Source organism: Neovison vison, chromosome 11 (genome assembly GCF_020171115.1).
Source record: "Neovison vison isolate M4711 chromosome 11, ASM_NN_V1, whole genome shotgun sequence".
Lineage (NCBI taxonomy): Eukaryota > Metazoa > Chordata > Mammalia > Carnivora > Mustelidae > Neogale > Neogale vison.
Window position 1 is genome coordinate 52,604,795 of NC_058101.1, and position 22,331 is coordinate 52,627,125.

Sequence of the window (22,331 nt, forward strand, 5' to 3'; positions counted from 1 at the left end):
GCAGAGAGAGACACACTGAGAGAGAAGGGAGAGTGGGAGAGGGAGAAGCAGGCTTCCTGCCTGGCAGAGAGCCCAATGCAGGGTTTGATCTCAGGACCCTGGGATCATGGTCTGAGCCAAAGGCAGACGTTTAACAGACTGAGCCACCCAGACACGCCAAGGCTAAGAATTCTAAGTCAAGTTTCATCCCCTGCAAGTTTCAATGTTAAAACAGTAGGAAATACCAACAGCCGGTGGCCAATCTTTGAATTCTCCTTTGCTGTTGAAAACTGGCAAAAGACAAATCTACTACTAAAGAGAAATAAAAAATTCAAAACAGAAACCTATAAGAAGGTTTTCATGAAAAGGTGTTATGGGCAGACTTCATTATTCAAATAAATGTCAGAAAGCTATACTTACAACATTCAAAACAATGTATATCTAAGAAATAAAACACTAAGCAATTTTAAAGAGAATATGATAAAGAGAAAAAAGAGGTTGTTACATTTTCACTGAAAACTAGTAGTTAAAATGTAAGGTACTTAGCAGTTAACACCATTTAAGAAAAGACTGCATGGATTGTTAATACAGCAATCAAATTAAAATACAGCCATCTTTCCTTGTAGACCTCAGCAGAATTTGGGAGCTAGTTAGTGAAAAGAGAGATTATAATAAACACTACAACGGTTTGCAAGGGGTTAATGAAAGAAAAGTGAGAAAAGACCAAAACTATGTGTTGAAGATCTTGGACATAAACGTTTTCTGGGATAATCAAAATTGAGAAATGCACAAATTTACTTAGGAGAAGAGTTTGCCAAAGCCCTTTCTTTTGTTTCTGGAATGTTTCCTCAGTGCTTTAACAAGGCCAGTAGGGGAGTGATCTTATCCCTATTTTAGAAATGAGATAACTGAGGCACAAGGAAATTAGTAACAACTTCATCCATGTGCCTAGTAAAGTGAGTTGGCATTTGAACACAAGCCACTTAGTGTCCTAGAGGCTATCTTGCTTAGCCTTATTACAAAATTATGTTTCTAATCAGTCAGTGGAAAACAATAAAAGATGTTTGATGTTTACAGACAATGCCTAATATACTAATATATTTAATTCCTAATAAATTGTTATTAAATATTATAGAAATACTGTTGATGTCACAGTAAGGGCAATAAAAAGCAGCGAGGATAAGAGCATCCAATTGGTCCACGTATTCTGAATGACATTTTCTCATTAATATGTAATAAATTAAGTGAATAATAAAATATATTAATATATCAATAATATAACAATATACAGTAATAATATGTAATAAAATGAATTTTAATGTTACTAAAAATAAATAAATGTTAATGCAATTATTTAATAGGAGAGACCTTTATTTATGTAAGTAATCTCTACACCCAAAGTTGGGCTTGAACTCACAATCCTGAGATCAAGAGTCACATGCTCTACCAACGGAGCCAGCCAGGCACACTTAATAGGAGAGACCGTTAAAACCTTCAATAAATCAATCACTTACTATTCTAAGGTAATTAAGTAACAATTTAAAATAGTCCTTTTTATTTAATAAAATGCATTAAAAGTATTTGGCATCATATCACCTTTAATTATTGTTGTTCTTTAGCAAAGCAGTGAATAAATTAAACTGGGTATGTATGAGAATGCAGTTCCAGAAAGACACTGAGAGAAACCTGTACATGTAAACACCTGATTTTAAAAAGGAGAGTATTGCCGATTTGCATGGCTCTCGCAGTTATCCGGACCCCCCACTCCAAGTCACTCCACTTCTTTCGAAAGATGAAGATGGCTCACTATTACATTATGCTCTCCAACCCTACTCTTTTCCTGCAAACCTATAATCTATCTGTCAACATCTTTGTCCTTTTGTCCTCGTGGTCATGTCTTAGATCTTGCCTCTAGCAACAACTGCAACCTCTGCATAATTTCAATTTCAACCTTCTGCCTCCCTGCAGTCACATTTTTCTTGCACTTTCTTAAAACATGCAGCACACTCTTGTCTTGGGGCCTTAGTAGCTAGCTGTTCTCTCTGTCTTGAATGTTCTTTCTCCATGGATCTGCAGAGCTCACTCCTACAATTGGAGTTCTCAGGTCTTTTCCCAGTATCACCTTCTTAGAAGGCCTTTGCTGACAATCTTGTTTGAAATTTCAGTTCTCTTCCCACTGGCACTCCTCTTCCTTCTGCTTGCTTTATTTTCCTTCACAGCTTTTTTTTTTTTTTTTTTTTTTAGGTTCCACCCCCCGCATGCATCCCAGTGTAGAACTTGAACTCAGGATGCTGAGATAATGACCTGAGCTCAGATCAAGATTTGGACGCTTAACCAAGTAGCCACCCAGGTGCTACTCCACAGCATTTTAAAATCATCAGATATAATATATCTTCTGACTGATGTATAGTCTATCGTTGGTAATCTCCATGAGGGGGGGATTTCTGTATTTTGTTCACTCATGCATCCCCAGAGCCCTGAGTAGGGCTAGGACAAACAGGGTCCTGACTCAACTCTGTGGGATGTACAATTTTGGTGAAATGAAGAGAAAGGCTATTGCAAGGCTGGAGAGTTGTACACTTTATGAAGGGGTAAATAAATTAATCTTTGGAAGGTCAATTCAAAAGGTGAACACAGTCAGGAAAATGATACCAGTTGTAGCACATGGACTCTCCCTCATATAGCTGTTTGATGCTCTTCATGTAACATCTGTTTTCTGATGTTACACGGCTGTATGTGGGTATCCCACTTCTGGAAAACAGTTCCTACTCTTCGGCATACTACTAGGTTTCAAACTAGAAATTCCCCAGTGACTTAATGCTCTGACTAAAAGTCAGTTCTATAAGGAAAGATAATGCTTTGTTACAGCTTTCTAAAAAAAAAAAAACTGTGAACGTGGAGCTCTGGTCATGAAAATTAAGATTTCATTTCAGCAGACATGTTCTTCTACATGTGTTATTTCTCTTCCTATTTGCTCTGAGTCTATTATATTTATATGGGTAGGCATGTAATAATTTATAATAGAGTCATTAGTTGTAACCATGTGTTTATTTATAAATATAATATTAATATTACACATTCCATCAATAGAGTGTAATATGTAATAGAATAAAACACATAACATAGTAGTTAATAAATATGTATTATAGATATTAAATATAATCTATAATATAAAACAGAAACAAGAAATTATATGTTCTATTTATTACTTATTATATATTATCATATCTTTTTATCATACAACCAGAAAGAGTCTATTAAGATTAAGGCAATAGCTTAATAGTAAACTGTAAACAAACAGATCTATGTAAGAATTCTCCAACCTTTTCTCTCTCTTTTAACATTTACTGGCTTTCTTTGAGGCACAGATACTTGAAGGACCAGGCATTTGAACAGTGACTAGACTTGTGTCCTGTTCTTTTGTGTGGCTGGAATTGGTCTGTATTTACTTTGGGCAATATTACTGTCCAGAAAATTTGAGTAATTTAATGGAGTTTTACATTAAACTTTGTTATTGTAGAATCTGCCAGCCCATCCTAAGAGCGGTTTGCGCTCTACATTTTCTGCCAACAATTCTTCCACTGATCTTGGACTTCCTCTAGTTAAATCAGCATCAACAAGAGGGGTGCCTGGGTAGCTCAATTAAGCTTCCACCTCTTGATTTTTGGGGTTGTGAGATCAAGCCCCCCGTGGGGCTCCATGCTCAGCGAGGAGTCTACTTGAGATCGTCCCTCTTTCCCACTCCCTTCGCCCATTCTCTCTCTCTCTCTCTCAACAAACGAACAAACAAACAAACATCAACAGCAAACAGAAATGGACCTAAGCAGATACTTCAGGTGAAAGGTGAAGTGATAGATTTTCTTTCTTTCTTCAGAGGAAACTAGTTTTCTGAGCAGACCAGCATAGCAACCTCAAGAGCCCCATGCCCAAATGACTGCTACTAAGCCCCAGGTGTTTATCTGAGCCTCACGCATGCGTCTAGCAGAACTCGGAATTCTGCCATCCTTTCCCATGATGAGAACCCTTCTCCGAACCCACACTCTTAGACAAATACACGCCATCTTCCATGTTCAAACTCTAAAGTTAAAATCTGAAATAAAGTTTACCTTACTTGGTGGCCTTCTGAAGATTTTTTACTAATTTGAAAAAATAACAGCCTATATCCATTTATTTGACACTTTCATTTATGTAGTTATCTGCCTGAAAATCCTTTTGAGATTAAAAAGCTGTCATACTTGGTTATCTTTGTTCTTTGAGAGAGTAAAGCTGGTCCTTTCAGGGAAGTCTTAAGGAGAGGAAGCAGGAGTCGAAGAAGCCCCTCACTGGGCATCTTCAACTGTTCTCTGTAAGACTTCACTGGACATCATTTCAAAGGGGACTTTGTCCCTAGAGAGTGGCTACTGGCTAAAGGAATATAAATACAACAATGACCAGAGTGCTCCAAAATAAACATTTCTCCTTTATTTCAGAACCAGAAAAACTATCCATAATATCAATGTACAATAATAAAGAGGCTCTTACTCTAGCTCTCTAAATAACAAAACTATGAAATCCTAACATATACACCTTCAAAAATGGGCTGGTTTTAGTGACAGGTGGCAGTCTTCCACAAAAATGATGAAATTCATTAAAATCAATACTTATGGATATTATTAATAGTTCATAAGAAAAAGTAAAGACAATTTTTCTTAAATTCAGACTTTTAAAGAAATGGAGCCATTATTAGTTGTGTATTCTGCTTTCCTTCTGTGATGTGGTCAATACTTACAGGGAATTCAGAGAGCGTAGTCCTTGGAAAGCATCTGGTGCTAGTTCAGAGATCTGATTATTGCTCAGGTCACTAAGATTAGAAATAGGGTTAGGTTAAATGAAATAGAATGTCAGGGAGGATTTATAGCAGGAGAAAGCTACTTACTGCCTTTACATGTCGATTTTGCACCTATCAATACATGTATAAAATTTGCAACATAAAACATCTGAAGCATCTTAAATTAAAAAAAAAAGTCAGACTTTTAAATCAATTATTGGCTCTTTGCTGAAATCATTATAAGAGATGCCATGTCCTATTTTTGAAAATAGAATATCTAAGATTTGACTGCATACTATACTGATCACGTACATTCACATGGGTGTGAATCATTATGTTAAATTTCAGATAACTCAAAAATATCACATGGTTTAGATTTTAACATTATAGTACTATACAACTAGCAATCAGATAGTCACATCACTTAATATTTAAGCTGTCAAACACTCAAATATTCATACGCAAGTAAATGCCTGCATGGTCATGACCTGTATAATTTTTAAAATTACATATATTCCATAATATTATTCACTCACATTCTTCTAAGCTTTTTATATGGTGAGAAAGCTCCAGGAGGGATGACCTTGATTGAGTTCTGTTCCAAACGTCTGCAATGAAAAAATTCAATTTTAAAAGGAAACGTGAGCTCTCAGGGATGTTTAATTCAAGCCCAGGATTCATGTCAAGAAGCACAGTTGATAAGTTGATACTCTTCATGAGCAATTCCTTTTTTTTTCCCCTCAAAAATGACTACTAAAATTAATAATGCCATGCCCTAAATGTGGAGCAAGATTAGGAATAAAAACAAGGCAATTATATAATGAATAAAAACCTCCTGATTTTTAGACATTACAGGAACATTAATATTTAAGTCTGGACTTTCTGTAAAAAAGAAAGCACCTATAAGAAACTAACTTCGGAGTACATTTGAATAACCTTTATATCAGAAAGAGAAATATGTAGTAACACTGAGTAGATGTACAAAATGTTTTAGAGATAATTATAACTCTTTCACAAAGGAAATTACTGTTGGAATATTAAATTTTATAAACCTTTTATTTCCTCCACAGAAAACATATTATAGGTTCAAAAAAGCTGTTATAGTCAGAAAATTAATTTTGCAGCTTCTTATGAGGCAAATCTTAAATTCCCAAACCATTAAGTATCATAGGTATTTTCAGTAAGACTGGCTGGACTCTAAATACTTCGTATGAAAACCACTGTAGCAAAGTGTATTTAAATACACGTGTTTTTATCATGCACTGAAATCAGAGTTGCCAATAATTCTACCCTCTGGTTCTGTTATGGAGAAATATACAGTTTTTCCCACTTAGATATGAAAGACACAAAGAAACAGCTTTCATTAAGTGTTTTGGTAAGTATTTTATCCATCAAACAATGTTGCCTCTCAGCTTCATTTCTATCCATGTGAACATCGTAATAAATGTTTTCATGCCCTTCTCCTCTTCTCTTTGTATCCCAGAGGCTGACTCTCGGGAACCGTATATCCCAGGCTCACTTTGGCATTGGTGGGATTTGGCCAATGAGAGGCACTAGAGACGGAAGGGAGGATGAGCCAAGAAGCCAGGATATCCTGCCCTGCTCTGCATCAGGGGATGCTCCCATCAGGGGTTCCCAGATCTCCTTCTTAAGTTAGCTCCTGCTGGGGCCACCTCCTAACTTTGTACACCATCCTTTTCTTCTTAGGTTTTTATAGCCCCAGAGGGAGAGGCACCTTTCTGTTCTGTGTATCATCTTCACAACTGCTGAGTTCATTCCTTATATTAAATCCCTCTGTTAAAATACATGGTAAGAACTTCACTTTCCTGCATGGATTAAAATACACACACACACACACACACACACACACACACACACTATAGACAGGTATAAATATTTATATTGGCATATTTATATATTTATGCATAAATACAATAACTACATATATGTATATTGACGATACTGTGTCATATACATTGGTTCATTTTTACTGAATATTAGTAATACTTGAACATGCAACTATTACCAACACTTAATGAGCTGCAAATCAAAACAAACAAAATACCCCAGATGGTTAAATAGAAATGCATACATTTTGGTCTTATCCAATTCCAAAGTCCTCCTCACAGTGCCAGGCTTTCTTCAACAGGCTCAGGTTTCACCTTGACCGCCTTATCTCTATATGCAATGGGTTTCCTCGACAATATTGCTCCTGAACTCATTGTAGCACTTAACATTGCAAACAATACTTCTTCCATGGATCAGTGTATGCCTCTGGTTCTCTACTTTTCATTTTTTCTTGATTTCTGGATTTGTTTTCTAATCCTCTAAATCCCGTTATTCCCCAAGTTACTATCCCTTCCTCTCTGATACAAAAGGTAAACTCTTTTTTCTATTATCAGCATCACTAGTTATGATTCTACTCCTTCAAAAAGCAGAAATTATTTTGTTCACACTCAAGATAAATTCAAGTTTATTTACAAAATATGTGAGGAAGAAAATACAAACTGCTCATACTGTACCACTCAGATCAGTCTTTTAGAGGACTTTTTGATATGCATATTTATTTTATCTCATTAAAGTCTTCCTGTATAAAGAATTCAGATTGTACACCTTATGTCAAATATGGTATCTGACATATTTTCCTAATATCATTAAATATTTTGGAAGATGCTATTTTTAATGTCTTTATAATATCTCATTATCAAAATGGACCACATTCCTTAACCATTTCTTATTATTAGCCCATTTATGTTAGTAGTAATTTTACATTATTATGAATTGTATATTTTAGCTATTTTAAGATGACTGAAGCATGGCCTCCTCTTAAAGTCCAACTTGATTTTCTTGGGTATGGTTACTTGTATCTTTCTCTATATACTTAAGGGCATCCTCTTCTCTGTGTCTCTGCTCTGTCTCACTGTATTCTAGTCATTTTTCACATATCCCTTCTCCTCCAGGTTCATTGGCTCCTAGGGGGCAGATTTGCCCCAGAAGAAAAGAAATAAATTGTATGAAGAAAATATGGATTTGGCATCTTGATTATTTATCTAGGTCTCGAGAAAGGGTATTTTCTTCAAAAGCTCTAAATATAACAAAGGGCATTTAAATCATTTCACTGTTACATTATTGATTAGTATGTTATAAATTGATGGTTTAGAGACACTTTTTTTTTTTTTTGCTGAAATCCATTCTTAGAGTTAGATCTTAAGAAGTTTAAAATGTAATCAATGAAAATACTGTGAAGGCAAGCTATAGACACAACACTATTAACGAGGGCTTTCTTCAAATCCAGAGCAATGAAACATCATTTCATTCTGTTAAAGATTTGCTCAAAATAATATAAAGCTATGATGAGAAAAAATTAAAATTCTTAGTGCCTAGTAGATTTCTTTCAATGTAACACTAATGCAAAACTAGTTTGTATGATCACTTTTCATAAATATCATTTCAAGTTCCTGAGAACAGAAAACTGGTATTCATTCATTTATTCACTCTCTGTATTCTACCTATGCAAAATACACTATATGAATGGAATTCATTGGTGATCAGAAGCAAACATGTTTATACCCTCATGGAAGTTTTACTGATAAAGTGTCTAATTTTTCAGTTACAGTTCTGATTAATTTGTTCAATAAAAAGTTCTTAAAAATAATATATTCAGCATTAAAATATCAATAACATTAATTCACAAATGTGGCCAAACTAACTCTGTCATCTAAATGAAGAATTTTGTTAGAAATTTTTAAACTCAGTTATTACTTTAAACTCTCTGAATCCAGAACACTTAAAATAATCACTAAATGTTCTAATGGCACTCAAATACATTTAAGTAAAACAACTAAATTTATGTGTCTAATCTACAGTTCATGTTATTGATAAATATTCCTAGTCAAGCAGACAAATGATATGTAAGTGAAGGTATATACTTTTTAGAAAATGCATGCACAGAAAGTTATAAAACAAGGACAATTCATGACCAAATAGTGTCAAATTTTTACATAAAAATAATAATTCCAACATAATATAGTGATGTTGCACATATCAGTCATTCTTGCAATATACCATGACTTAACCTTCACATTAAAACTATTTCATTTACAACATATGCAACAGAAAGCTGAACAATCACATGTAAAATGGATTTGCTTGCTTTTCTTTATCTATTTGCTTCCAACCTTTGTTCAAAAAAAAAAAAAAAGTATTTGAAACAGAGCTTATATGGTTATTTACACTGACTCAGCAGCTAATTGGTTTTTATGGTATTGTACCAGCACTCCATTAAGGCAAAACATAATTGCTTCCTTCATTCAAACAGATTCTCAAGCAAGAAAATATTCTACCACTGACAGATGTCAACCAATAAATTTTAAAATGTTTCAAAATAACCATTTCCTCCTCTTTACTGGGCAAACAATAAGCTAATGTCTACTTCCTTTAAACTCAGATGTCTAGGACCATACTTTTCATTATAAGAACTTTAGGATATATTTTTGAAAACTACAAGCAACACACATCTCAAATGGTCTTCATACTCCTATAGAAAAGATGGGAAGATATTTCAACAAGATTATAAAATATAAGGAAGAAATATATTAGAGCATTTGGGTGAAGGCTAAAAAAAGAAAATGAGATGTACATTTTCTATCTTTCCTATCCTCTAATCTTCTATTTTAATAGCATAAAATCTGCTGAATTTTATAGAGTGCAAATTTGAATCCATTGTTCCATGAAGAATCTAATTAGAACATTCTAGGGTTACAAAAACAGATAGTGTCATCACTAAGATATATTGGCATGCTGTGGGTAAAATCCACCATAATTAAGAGCCTTCCAAATGTTAGTCCTTCATAAAAATAAGATTAAATATTTTGAGTTTCAAAGTAAAAATATATTTAAAAAACTGAATAAGGGAGGGAGAATGCTCCATTAACCACATACCATATGGAAATCTTTTTCATGTAAAAGTAGCCAGAACCTTTTCCTCCACAGAATGTAATGTGAACAATTCCAAAACATTTTATCACTCTAGATGTGTGTGTGTGTCTGTGTGTGTGTGTGTCTGTGTGTGCGTGTCTGTGTGTGTGTGTGTGTCTGTGTGTGCGTGTCTGTGTCTGTGTGTGTGTAGTTTATACAAAAGCAAACTACTGTTACCATTGCATCAAAATTACAAGGAACTTTTAGTTAGAAGTCCCATTAGAGGCAGAGGACATGAACAGACATTTCTGCAAAGAAGACATCCAGATGGCCAACAGACACATGAAAAAGTGCTCCATATCACTCAGCATCAGGGAAATACAAATCAAAACCACAATGAGATTTTAGAATGGCTAAAATCAAGTCAGGAAATGACAGATGCTGGCGAGGATGCGGAGAAAGGGGAACCCTCCTACACTGTTGGTGGGAATGCAAGCTGGTGCAACCACTCTGGAAAACAGCATGGAGGTTCCTCAAAATGTTGAAAATAGAACTGCCCTATGACCCAGCAATTGCACTACTGGGTATTTACCCTAAAGATACAAACGTGGTGATCCAAAGGGGCACGTGCACCCGAATGTTTATAGCAGCAATGTCCACAATAGCCAAACTATGGAAAGAACCTAGATGTCCATCAACAGATGAATGGATCAAGAAGATGTGGTATATATACACAATGGAATACTATGCAGCCATCAAAAGAAACGAAATCTTGCCATTTGCGACAACATGGATGGAACTAGAGCGTATCATGCTTAGCGAAATAAGTCAAGCGGAGAAAGACAACTATCATATGATCTCCCTGATATGAGGAAGTGGTGATACAACATGGGGGTAGGAGAAGAATAAATGGAACATGATGGGATTGGGAGGGAGACAAACCATAAGTGACTCTTAATCTCACAAAACAAACTGAGGGTTGCTGGGGGGAGGGGGGTTGGGAGAAGGGGGGTGGGGTTATGGACATTGGGGAGGGTATGTGCTTTGGTGAGTGCTGTGAAGTGTGTAAACCTGGTGATTCACAGACCTGTACCCCTGGGGATAAAAATATATGTTTATAAAAAAATAAAAAAATTAAAAGAAAAAGTAATAAATATTTAAGTCTTAAAAAAAAAAAGAAGTCCCATTAGATAAGAAATGGAAGCCATTTTCTAACTACCCCATCAAAAATTTCAGAGGTACAATATGTTTAGCCAATAAAAACCTTTCTCCTCACTCACATGCATCTTTTTCTCTTATTCTTTAATTACTGCTTTAAAAAAATAATAAATCATGCATGTCTTCACACTTACAGGGTTCCTAGGGAATGAACTGCAGCCAATATATACCACTTTCTGGTGCCTATTTTAAAGATTGTAGAAAATGGAAAATTATCAAGAAATCTCTCTGCTCTCATACTATATAGACTCTTAGAACATGGAAATGATGTACCAGTACATCTGAGCTCTGTGACATAAAATACTCTACAATGGTTATCAGCGAGCAGATATTACATCAGTAGAGTATACAACACAGTCCAACCTGGGAATTAAAAAACTCCAACTAGTTCTGAAGTCATTTACAAGACAGTAAACAATATTAGTTTATTTTAAATGACACTTCCAGCTCACTAGTTTTCAATTCTCAGGAACTATTTTCAATATTTTTCAAACTAAATTATGTTGACAAACCATACAAAATAGCATCCACATGCCAAAGCTAAAATAGCTCTCTCCAAGAGGTATTATGTTTTGCATATGTGTATGCATAAAGACAAAAAGGTATGGTTTAGTGATTAAAAATAAAAAGGTATGGTTAAGTGATTAAAAGTATGTGATTTACAACCACTGATAAACTCTGTATCCCTTGCAAAAATTAATTTGCTTCTCTGTCTCAGTTTCTCTTTCCAAAAAATGAGGAAAATAAAACCTACTATAAAACATGTTTTTGTAAAAATTATGAGATGGAGAAAAAAATGTTTTTTTTCTTGCTTAAAAAGGGGGAAAGAATAAATATATGGGGACATACGTGTATATATGTAATCACACATAATAAGCAGCATCATATAATAAAACATCTACAACATGCTAGTTTCACACACACAGATTATATAGAGAAATAAATCTGATACATTATTTAAAATAAATATATGTGATTCCAAAACACAGTTTTAAACAAATTAGCAGTACAGATTTGCAGATAACCCAGCAATTATATATTAAACACGTACACACATACATCATTCACATGAAGACTGAAAAAATACATAAAATGTTGTAATTTCCATGATTGACATGATTAAAATATATAACATTGTCTCAAATTTGGAAACTGTCTTAGGAACTCAAAAAGGTTTTACTACATCAGTGAAGTATGAGTTTGGATTGATTGTATCTGTAACATACAGCCCAGATGTTGATTATACATGGCAATAAAACTGACAGTTCTTTGCATTTTCCCCATCTGCTTTTAACATAAATGGCAAAAACAGCTGCCAGAGAATAGAACATAGATTTAATGGTGTGTGTTTGTGTGTGGGGAGGGGGTTGTGGAATGACCCTAGCTTCTGAATCTTAGACTGCTCAGTGTAGCCAAAGAGTCTCATCATAGGTAACATTAATCTAACATTTGAAAAGGAGGAAGCAGCTATATTCCATTGACATTAGGGATTCTCTTGCCTAGTACATAATAATTCTAAAGTAAATACTTTATATTTCTGAATTATTACTACTAGTTTTAGCAGTAAATGTATGCCCTGAAATCTTTCATATGTCTATATAAAATGACGGAAGATATTTTAGACTGAAATACTTTCCAAGTTTAATAAGTAGCTTCAGCAGCTGAGTGACTATTTGCCTCTGGAGGGACATATTATGCATATAGAAATATGCAAATGTGCTTACTTCTGCCTTAGAATTGTGTCTGTACTAATTGAGTATCAGCCATCCCTGTCTTAGGTGACTTGTTCCTGAATATTGTCCATTTATGTAATCTTATTTTATTTTATTTTTTTGTGATGTCATTCTAGGGTACATGCCCCTTAGGGTAAATCCAGCTGATGTTTTCATGGTAGAAATAACTCTTCTTCCATTTGGCCTTTCAGTGTTTAAAGCAAGACACAAATGTGTGTGTGTGCAAGGGTGATTGTTCTTCCTGAATTCATATTCAGGTGGTGACCTAAATGAATGTTAACATTTTCATTTGTGTACTCATATGGATATATATTCGAATGCAAAGATACAGTCAAAATGCACAATCACATGCTTTAGATTTGGGGGGGGAATGGGCTTACGTACAAGGCTCACTGATTTCAGGGGAACAGAGTATAGATTCATAATATCAATAATAGCAAGATTTCATATATAATTTTTCTTTAGCAATTCAAGAAAGAAAAATAGATAAATGTTCTGCTGCTTTGTTTTTCATTATTGATGAAAATCTTTTGGACACTAACTTTGAGTCAGGCACTGAGCTAAGTTGCCCATTTGGTAATAATTTTAGTTTTATAAACATTATTCAAATTGTCTTTCCACATTACATTTTTAACAGTATTACTCAATGAGTAGATAGCTATTGACCTTCTTCCTCTGCACCGATTTATTGTCCAAATTATCCATCATCTTTTTCCTCAAGTTTAGGTAACATTGTGGCCACTAGTAGTATTTGAACTGCATGAATTCTCAATTTAATCTTTCCAGATGATTACAGAACCATAAATCTATGACTTAATCCCTAAAAAACACATGCTGGTGATTTGTCTGTTAATAAGGAACATTTTTATGTTAAAGTCTACACACGTCTTCATTTTTATGTTAAAGTCTACACACGTCTTATTTGACCTCTGATGGATCTCCATTTACTTTTCTGTAGAAGCTTTAAGTGGATTGACCAATTCTTGGGATCTCCTTCCATTCCTATCTGCTGCTATGCTCACCTTTACCACACCCTAAGGACTGTTGCTATCACTTCCTTAGTGTACTCCTTCCCTCCAACGCATTTTCCACCCCATGTTAGGGTAATTTTTCTAACTAACAGATCATGCTACTACCGCACTCCAAATGCTTCCTTTCATACTACTGTTACTAGGAGAGGTGATTCTTCAACATCAGGCTCCCACTTTATGTTCTAGCAACCAAAAACTGCTTTAATTTCTCAAACATATATCACATCTAACATTTCTGGGACTTTGCCCATGCTTTTTCCTCTGTCTTTAGTGACCCCAGTTTCTCCGCCTGCCAGACACATTCTCATACCTGGAGATTCCTTGATTCTCCCACACAAATCAAGGTATTCGTTTCTCTGTATTTTCTGTGTGTGTATTTTATTACTTATCACATAGTTTTCAGATTTTCTCTTTGTGTGGTTTCAATTCTCTATACTGTAAACATATTGAAGGCTGGGAATGTGTCCTTTCATCCATAATGTCTGGGGCAGAATAGGCACTCAAAAATATTTGTTGAGTATTTAGTGCATGAAAATACATGCTATTTTTCCACATGTTCTTCTTCTGTTGCATAATACTCATCAGACTCCTTGGATTTTTTAAAAGAGACACCAGTTGGAGTTTCTTTCTTGCCTTACCCCCTTAATCTCCACTCTGGTCATTTCAGTATTTCTTTCTTGCCCATCTGTTTGTAATTTTGCCATACTTCTTTTCACTTCTTAACTAATATTATAGAATTTTGATTGAGTCTTCTATGTCTTTCTCCTAGGCAAGCCATTATAGCTTTTTGCTTTAATGATCATACATCTCAACAAAAAATCACATAAAGTATGTGTGTATATATACACCTAACATATGTTACATATATAGCTCTTTGGGGAAGTTAGGCACAAATAAAAAAGAAGTAAGAAAATAAATTCAAAAGGCAACCAACAGAATGGGAGAAACTATTTGCAATACATATATTTGATATATTTGGTAAGTCGTTAATATCCAAACAAAATAAAGAATTAATAAAACTCAGCAGCAAAAAAAAAAAAAAAAAATCCAATTTAAAATGGGAAAAGGACTTAAATAGACATTTTTCCAAAGAAGACACGCAAATGGCCAATATATCCATGAAAAGGTACTCAAAATTGCTAGTCTTCAAGGAAATGCAAATCAAAACCACAATAAGATATCACCCCAGAACTTTAGGCTGGCTATTATGAAGAAGACAAGAGATATCAAATGTTGGCAAAGATGTAGAGAAAAGAAAATCTTTGTGCATTGTTGGTGGGAATGCATATTGGCACAGCCCCTTTGGAAAACAATATGGAAGTTCCTAAAAAAATTAAAAACAGAACTACCACATGACCTAGCAATTTCACTCTTGGGTGTATATTTGAAGAAAATGAAATGAGTATCTTGAAGAGATGTGTGTACCCTCATGTTCATTGTAGCTTTATGCACAGTGGCCAACACAGAGGAACAAATTAAATGTCCTCTAACTGATGAATGGATAAGGAAAATGTGATATAAATATATGTGTGGGTGATATTTATATATACACACATACATACAAATATATAATTCACACACATACACACATTATTCAGCCATAAAAAGAAAATCCCATCATTTGCAACAACACGGCAAACCTAGAGGGTATTATGCTAAATGAAATAAGTCAGAGAAAGACAAATATTGCATGTTATCAATTGTACGTGGAATCTTGGAAAAAAATGCTGATTTCATTGAAACAGAGAATAGAATGGGTTGTCAGGGGCTGTGGAGATGGGGAAAGGGGAAGATGTAGTCAAAGGCTATACATGTTCAGTTATAAAGGGAGTAAGTTCTGAGGACCTAATATGCAGCATGGTGATTTAACTAATAACAACACTGAGAGTGGATCTTAAGTATTCTCACCATATACACACAAAAGAGTTAACTGTGTTAACTATTTGAGGTGACGGACATATTAATTATCTTGTTCTTGACAATCGCTCCACAATATACACATTTATCAAGTCATCACATTGTACACTTTAGATATATACAATTGTATTTGTCAGTAATTCCTCAATAAAATTGAGGAGGGGAGGAAAGAAGTTAGGAAAAATAGTAATAATTTTCTTATCATGAACACATATTCTTAATAAAAACTGACTGTGTGTATATAATGGATAGATGTAGCTTTTAAAATATAATTATTTTAGTATTTCATTAATAGCAATTAAATATTTTCAAGATATACATATGAAATTGAAAATTCTTCCAAAATAAGTATGAGAACACTCCAATATTAGTGAACTCAATAATGGCTTACAGAACTACAAGTAGAGCTGAATCTATAAATCTATTTTACATAATTTATCTTCACTATTTTGCTGTGGAACCATTAGAGCTGCTGTAGGCATCACACTAAGCATGGCTACTGATAACTAAGAAAATGAGATGTTTGTTCTGACAGAACATGATAGAGATCTTTGTTTGGTATACCGAACAATGAATTAACTCTCTACATTCTGTAGGAAGCTGAATTATGATGTCTTCTTCTGGGTGCTTAATTCATGATGGGATGGTAATATGAAAACTGAAGAAAATACCATCCAAAAACCCGAGGAAATAAAAATAAGGATGACCAACATTTGCATGAACAATTTCTTTTATATCAAATGACTACGCGTCTTATAAAATATATTGTCAGAAATCCTACCATTTTGTTTTTCTAATCGTTAACTATGTTAGCACATAATCAGAACTGAATTATTGATTTATGTATATATTTTAATGATAGCTTTATTTTGATGATGAGATTATTTATTGACATTTCTAGATGAAAATTCTATTACTTGGTAGAAGAAAAGCTAGTTTTTTAAAATGAGATTTGGGGAATACATACCAAAGTTCTGCTATTGGAAGAATCTCAGAATCAAAGAGATAAATGTACTTTGAATTATCTTCATCAAAGTAGGTATGTAGAGTAATAGATCCATATTTGAAGTTAGGTTTGTGTAAAAACTTACAAAATTATTTTCTACATTATAAAAGTATAAAAGTTTTCTGCTAAACTTTAGAGACTATATAGCTCCCTACATTCTGTGTCAGTAGGTCTGAAGCAAGCTTCTTTATAATAAAAAAGGTCTTAACCACAATGCAAGATGATTTTTTTAAAGGTACTAGGTCATAAATATTTCTACTAGACATACACTAGGAGAGTGCTGTCACATCAGTTAGCCTGCAAAGCACAAAACTGTAAATATATACAATTTAAAGCCAACAGTCATCCTATATGCTAGCTAATTCTGTTAGTGGGTCTGAAGTAAGAAAAACACAGGGATGTGTAAAACAGCAAAATGCTAATGAGTGCTTCAGTCATTAACAACTGCCCTAGTAAAACTATCAATTAAAGTAGAACTGCTTGAATTTTCACTCTTATAATACTTTCTTAACTCTATTTTCTCTTGCACTTAAGAACCCTTAAGTTGGATGTATCTCTAAATTTTTAAGTATTTTCATAATAAATACATGCATAGTGAAAACAATGTTACTTTAAAATTAATCTACTTTTAATTTAGCATGGCAAACTCAGACTAGGGACTATTTCTTTCTTCCACACCACATTACATTAAAAATGGTATCATTTGAGGGGGTTTGTGAGAAGAGGGGTGGGGTTATGGACATTGGGGAGGGTATGTGCTTTGGTGAGTGCTGTGAAGTGTGTAAACCTGGCAATTCACAGACCTCTACCCATGGGGATAAAAATATATGTTTATAAAAAATAAAAAAATTATTTTAAAAAAGGTATCATTTTCTTTATTTAGTTTATTTTGCCTAGATAGTATAGTCAAGGTAATTTATACACACTATAAAATTAGTTGAGCTGTATGCTCCATTTATTTTTAAAATTTATTTTCAAAATTTTGACATATGAGAAGAAAATCAACCAATTACACAACATGATAGCTGTCCTACCAGCTGAGACATTAGTAAGTGCATGATAAATAATTAAAAGGTCACGCTTAAGTTCACAACTCTCATAATAATTTAGTATAGAATGCGTGACTTAAAAACATGTTAATCAAATTGCATTTCAATTTCCCTACCTATAGAAAGTCAGATGACTTTGACCTACAGTACGTGGATTCAGTTTGGCAAGAATTATTCATTAGAATTAAGTATTCAAAAATTTGGAAGGGGCAAATATAGAAATAGTCTGCAAAATGGTTAAATGTATTTGGGAAGAGTGTCCAAACAGAAATGGAGGAAAATCAAGCACTTTAGAAGTTATATTCAACATCATAAATGTAGGTTGTAATAAGATAATAACATTCAAGAGCCCCTCTTTTCTTCCACTTCTTTATGCATGCAAGTGATCCAGAGGAAACAAAAGAAGCAAAAGTACTCCCAAACCTCACATCTAGCCTCCATTATTTGAACCTCTTTGAAAGAAACTTCTTTATTGCTGGCAGAGAAAAAGCAGACCAGTAGTTTACACAACGATGAGCTTCCTTCCCGTTTTACCTATTTGAATAGGATGCCTAAGAAAATGTATTACAGCTCCCGAGAATTTCCAATCCATCTCAGAAAACACTGAAACAACCCTCAGAAGACCTGGGCTAAGAACTTTGCTACCATCTTTTCCCTTCCCATAATCTGAACTTCTCCCTGACCACCTTCTCTAAATAAATAAAAGAACTGCATGGTTTCCAACTTCTGAGCTCTAAACAAGGCAACCAAGAGTGAAGGCAGGAAGACATTAAGAATAAACAAAATAGGGGCACCTGGGTGGTTCAGAGGTTTAAGCCTCTGCCTTCAGCTCAGATCATGGTCTCAGGGTCCTGGGATCGAGCCCCACATCATGCTCTCTGCTCAGCAGGGAGCCTGCTTCCCCCTCTCACTCTGCCTGCCTCTCTTGTGATCTCTCTCTCTCTGTCAAGTAAATTTAAAAAAAAAAAAAAAGAATAAACAAGGTATACTAAATGGTTACAACCCACGTTCTTACTATTTTCGATGATTTATGGAACGCCTGCATAATGGTTTGAACAGGTGATCTGCCATGGAAAATCTATAACTAGATTGAGGAGAACTAAATGTCTATTTTACAACAATCCATCATCTCATATTCAAAATTATATCCAGAAGTGACTTAAGAAATTAATTCTGAGGATGTGATATACAGAGCATCAATTTGCTATTAATAATTCTGTTGCCATGGGCCAGATCCTGAAGACTTGCCTCAAGCATTCCATCTGTAGGAAAAGAAGGTTTTAACCAGAGAGTTCAAAACAGCAAAGTGCTGGGAAGGTCTCAGGTGGGCAATAGCCTCTTTCTTCTATACTTTTTCTACCTTATACTATACATGTTCTATTTTTCCCTCTTTATTGCCATTAGTTCGTATTCCTTTGTCACATGTTCTGTTTACCATGAAGAATGGAGGCTTGGAGGCTCTCCAGAATGTGCGCACTGGACCCCTGTACTTGTCCCCAACACTATCCTTTTCTGCATCCCCACTATGCAGTGTCGGTGCAAAAATGGCAAGGAAAACAGACCTTCCCTGAGTTTGCAGTCTATTCAGGGTAGTCTGACGTTAATCAGAATTTCAAATTACACCGTGACAAGTTCTATGCAGATGAAATCCAGGGAGGATGAGAATATGTGACAGAGGACAGGGGAGATGACACTATGGTAGTTGTAGGCAGAAAGTAATATGAAACAGGTCTCAGTTTTGTATACATTCTTATCCTTCAATGCCTGTCTTTTTGATACTCCTGTGTTTTCTTCATATATAAGCTTCCCAAGGCTTCTCTTGTCCTGTTTTTCTGAGTATCAGCTCTTCTTCTGGTTTTTTCAATTCTATCTTCTACAATATCCCAAGGAGCCCATGGCCTGTTAACCTTTTTTTTTCTTCTTTAGTTAGATCAATGAAAAAACATGAACTCTAGAATCAAATAAATCTCAGACTGAGGTCAGTTTAGCCACTTCATGATTGAAACACCTTAAACAAGATTTCTTAACATTTTTTGACCTCATTAAGAAAATAAAAACACAAAAAATCAGCGGACTGAAATTGTCAGTCTTTGAGGGATTTGAGCAAATGCCTATAGGCTTCATTACAAAAAAATAATGGCCTTAGAGAAAGAAGTCATCTAAGACCTATCTGGAGAATGACTGAATCAATTAATGTATCTAAAGAAGGAGGCTACCCATTAGATACTGGCTGGATTAGCCCAGAACAGAGAAAAAAGGGGCTCTCAGACAACTGTCGAGAGTAGAATCCAAGCCAGTATGGGGAATAGGCAAACTTAACGACTGAATTTTAAGTATTTATAGTCCATTTTAGCTCTTTCCATGAACTATCCTACTAATGAACTTTTCTCTTACTTACTGTGTGCTTAAAAAGCACCATTATTTTTTTCCTCCTGGGAGAGAAAGGGTTGTTACTTCAGTTTTTATTTTTAATTTTGTTTACTATAGATCCTTTTATTATTTTTATGAAATGTTTTATTTGTATTTTAATTAGGTTCTATGTCCAACGTGGGCCTTGAACTCACAGCCCTACTCAATAAAAACTTATTTTATATTTATCATCTGCTTATTATGTGCCACGTAATAGATTTGTTGCTGGGTATTCAGTGGTGATCAGAACAGAAGTAGTTCCTGCCTCTGTCTTCAGTAGAAGCTTCATGGCACATACATGACAAGCTTATATATATAAACATATATCAACAAAATGTAATAGGTGCAGTCACAATAAGATTCCTAGCCTGCAAATGAGATGACAGATCCTGGAGCACTGTACAATCCCCTCAGGGTGAGGAGACCTCTTAGAGAAATCCACCAACATTTATCTAGCTTATGTTCCTGCATTAGTTTTCTTGTTGTATTTTACTTCCATAAATACCTACATCAAAAATCAATGAGAAGGCCACATGATATGAGTACAGCATCCAACACTCTTAGATAAATGTCAGTCTCTTCCTATCCCTTTTTTCAATTCTAACTTAAAAAAAAATTTCCCGTCTATGTTAACAATACTGTTTCAGCAAGTACCAGAAGTGTGAAATTATGGTTGTAAGCACAATGTAGAAGAAAGGAAAGGAGGAGTCAAATTTCTCTACTTAGAATAACAGGCAGTAGATGACTCCTACTTGTACTACTTTCTTTTTGTTAGATTATATTATGAGACGGTGGCAGGAACAAAGGCATGCCACATACAGAAGGAAATCAACTCAATAGCACTGAATGAAATGTCTGCTAAATTGCAGTAAAGAAATTCTACTTATAATTTATGGTAAAATTCTGATTAAAACTTATTTGAAAAATACGGAGGGAGCTTGTAATTTTCAGTTCATCATGTATTAAAAAAACTGGAATCTATAAAAATGAAAAAAGAAGATGTTGTACAGCTTTACTTCCACATTTTATGAATCTGATGTTCTTTATACTAATAAAAATAAAAGAGTAATAAAAGAAATGAGTTACTAAGCTAGTCTGTTATGCCACTATAATGAATGGTAATGGGGTATTTTGTTGGAGCTGAAGATCAATATGATTTATTACCAGATGCTCTACTGATAAAGCTGATAATGTAATAATCAGAGAAGTGAAATTCACCTAGAGCTTCACATATGTTGTCATCTCTACTTATAAATTTAATTTATTGTAGCTTTATCTGATACACCACCTCCTCAATACAGGCAAACCCAATGGGACATTATTATTTAGTATAACTTTTATGTTACTAAATTTCATGATAATACAAAATCTATAGAGCATACAAAATAGAAGAAACGCTCTGTTGTAAAAAATGAAATAGACTACATGAGATAAACTACTTTAAATGTCACACATTGCCTTCAGTCTGTTATATCTACAACTCACTGCTCTTTTGTCAGCCGACAGCAGTGTTTTGTTCTTTCTTATAATCAGGATTTAATCTACCCACTCCTGGGTCCAGGACGATGGTGCTCCCACGGAGATCTTACTAACTCTCTCTATTCTCATCTCTCTCTAAACCCACTGTCCCCGACTTCCTAATGATGGTAGTTTTCTGCATCTTCAAATCAATCCAGGTCTGTCCTTTAGAGTGACAACTGTCTTTTTTCCAAACACTCTTTCTCAGCCAAACTAAGCCGCTCCTCTCACACTAGCCCTTTGCTCCTCTTATTTCTGTTGGCTTTCTCTTCTATCACTTCCTTTCCATTCACTATTTCATGGATTTAACCACCAACTTTTATTTTACAATATTAATTTCTCCAAAATCTTTGCCTCGAGTCTTTGTCTTGCTTCAAGTTACTATAGTCTGTATTATCTGATCACCTCTAAAAATCCCACTGGCACCTCAGGATTTCACACATTTTGTTCTCTGCCATCTCCTTTCCCAGGTTTTGTCCTGTCCTTCAGCTTCTTACATGCAATGATAAAACCACCACCAGTTCCCCATCCCTCATACTTGAAATTCTGGCATTATCTTTGGTTCATTTTTTTCTCCATTAGTCCCTCGTTTAACCAAATGCCCAAACCCATGAATTCTGCTCCTATATTAACTACCATTCTTGCTTCCACACCATCATTCCCACTGCTACTTAGCTCCTGCTTTTATGACATCTTTCCTCCATCAACATGATAGCCACCTAAGGAGGCCTCATGCCTGGCAGTCTG

At 34.7% G+C, this 22,331-nt stretch overlaps 1 protein-coding gene across 4 annotated transcripts in view; it reads right to left on the reverse strand.

Moving 5' to 3' along the window:
- SLIT2 (slit guidance ligand 2) overlaps positions 1-22,331 on the reverse strand; it is a 360,466-nt gene that overhangs the window by 95,731 nt on the left and 242,404 nt on the right. For all 4 annotated transcript variants that reach the window (XM_044225917.1, XM_044225915.1, XM_044225916.1 and 1 more), the window contains 2 exons: positions 5,323-5,394; positions 4,748-4,819 (listed from right to left, as the gene is read on the reverse strand). In XM_044225917.1, the coding sequence (XP_044081852.1) occupies positions 4,748-4,819; positions 5,323-5,394 (144 nt within the window). The remainder of the gene's footprint in view (positions 1-4,747; positions 4,820-5,322; positions 5,395-22,331) is intronic.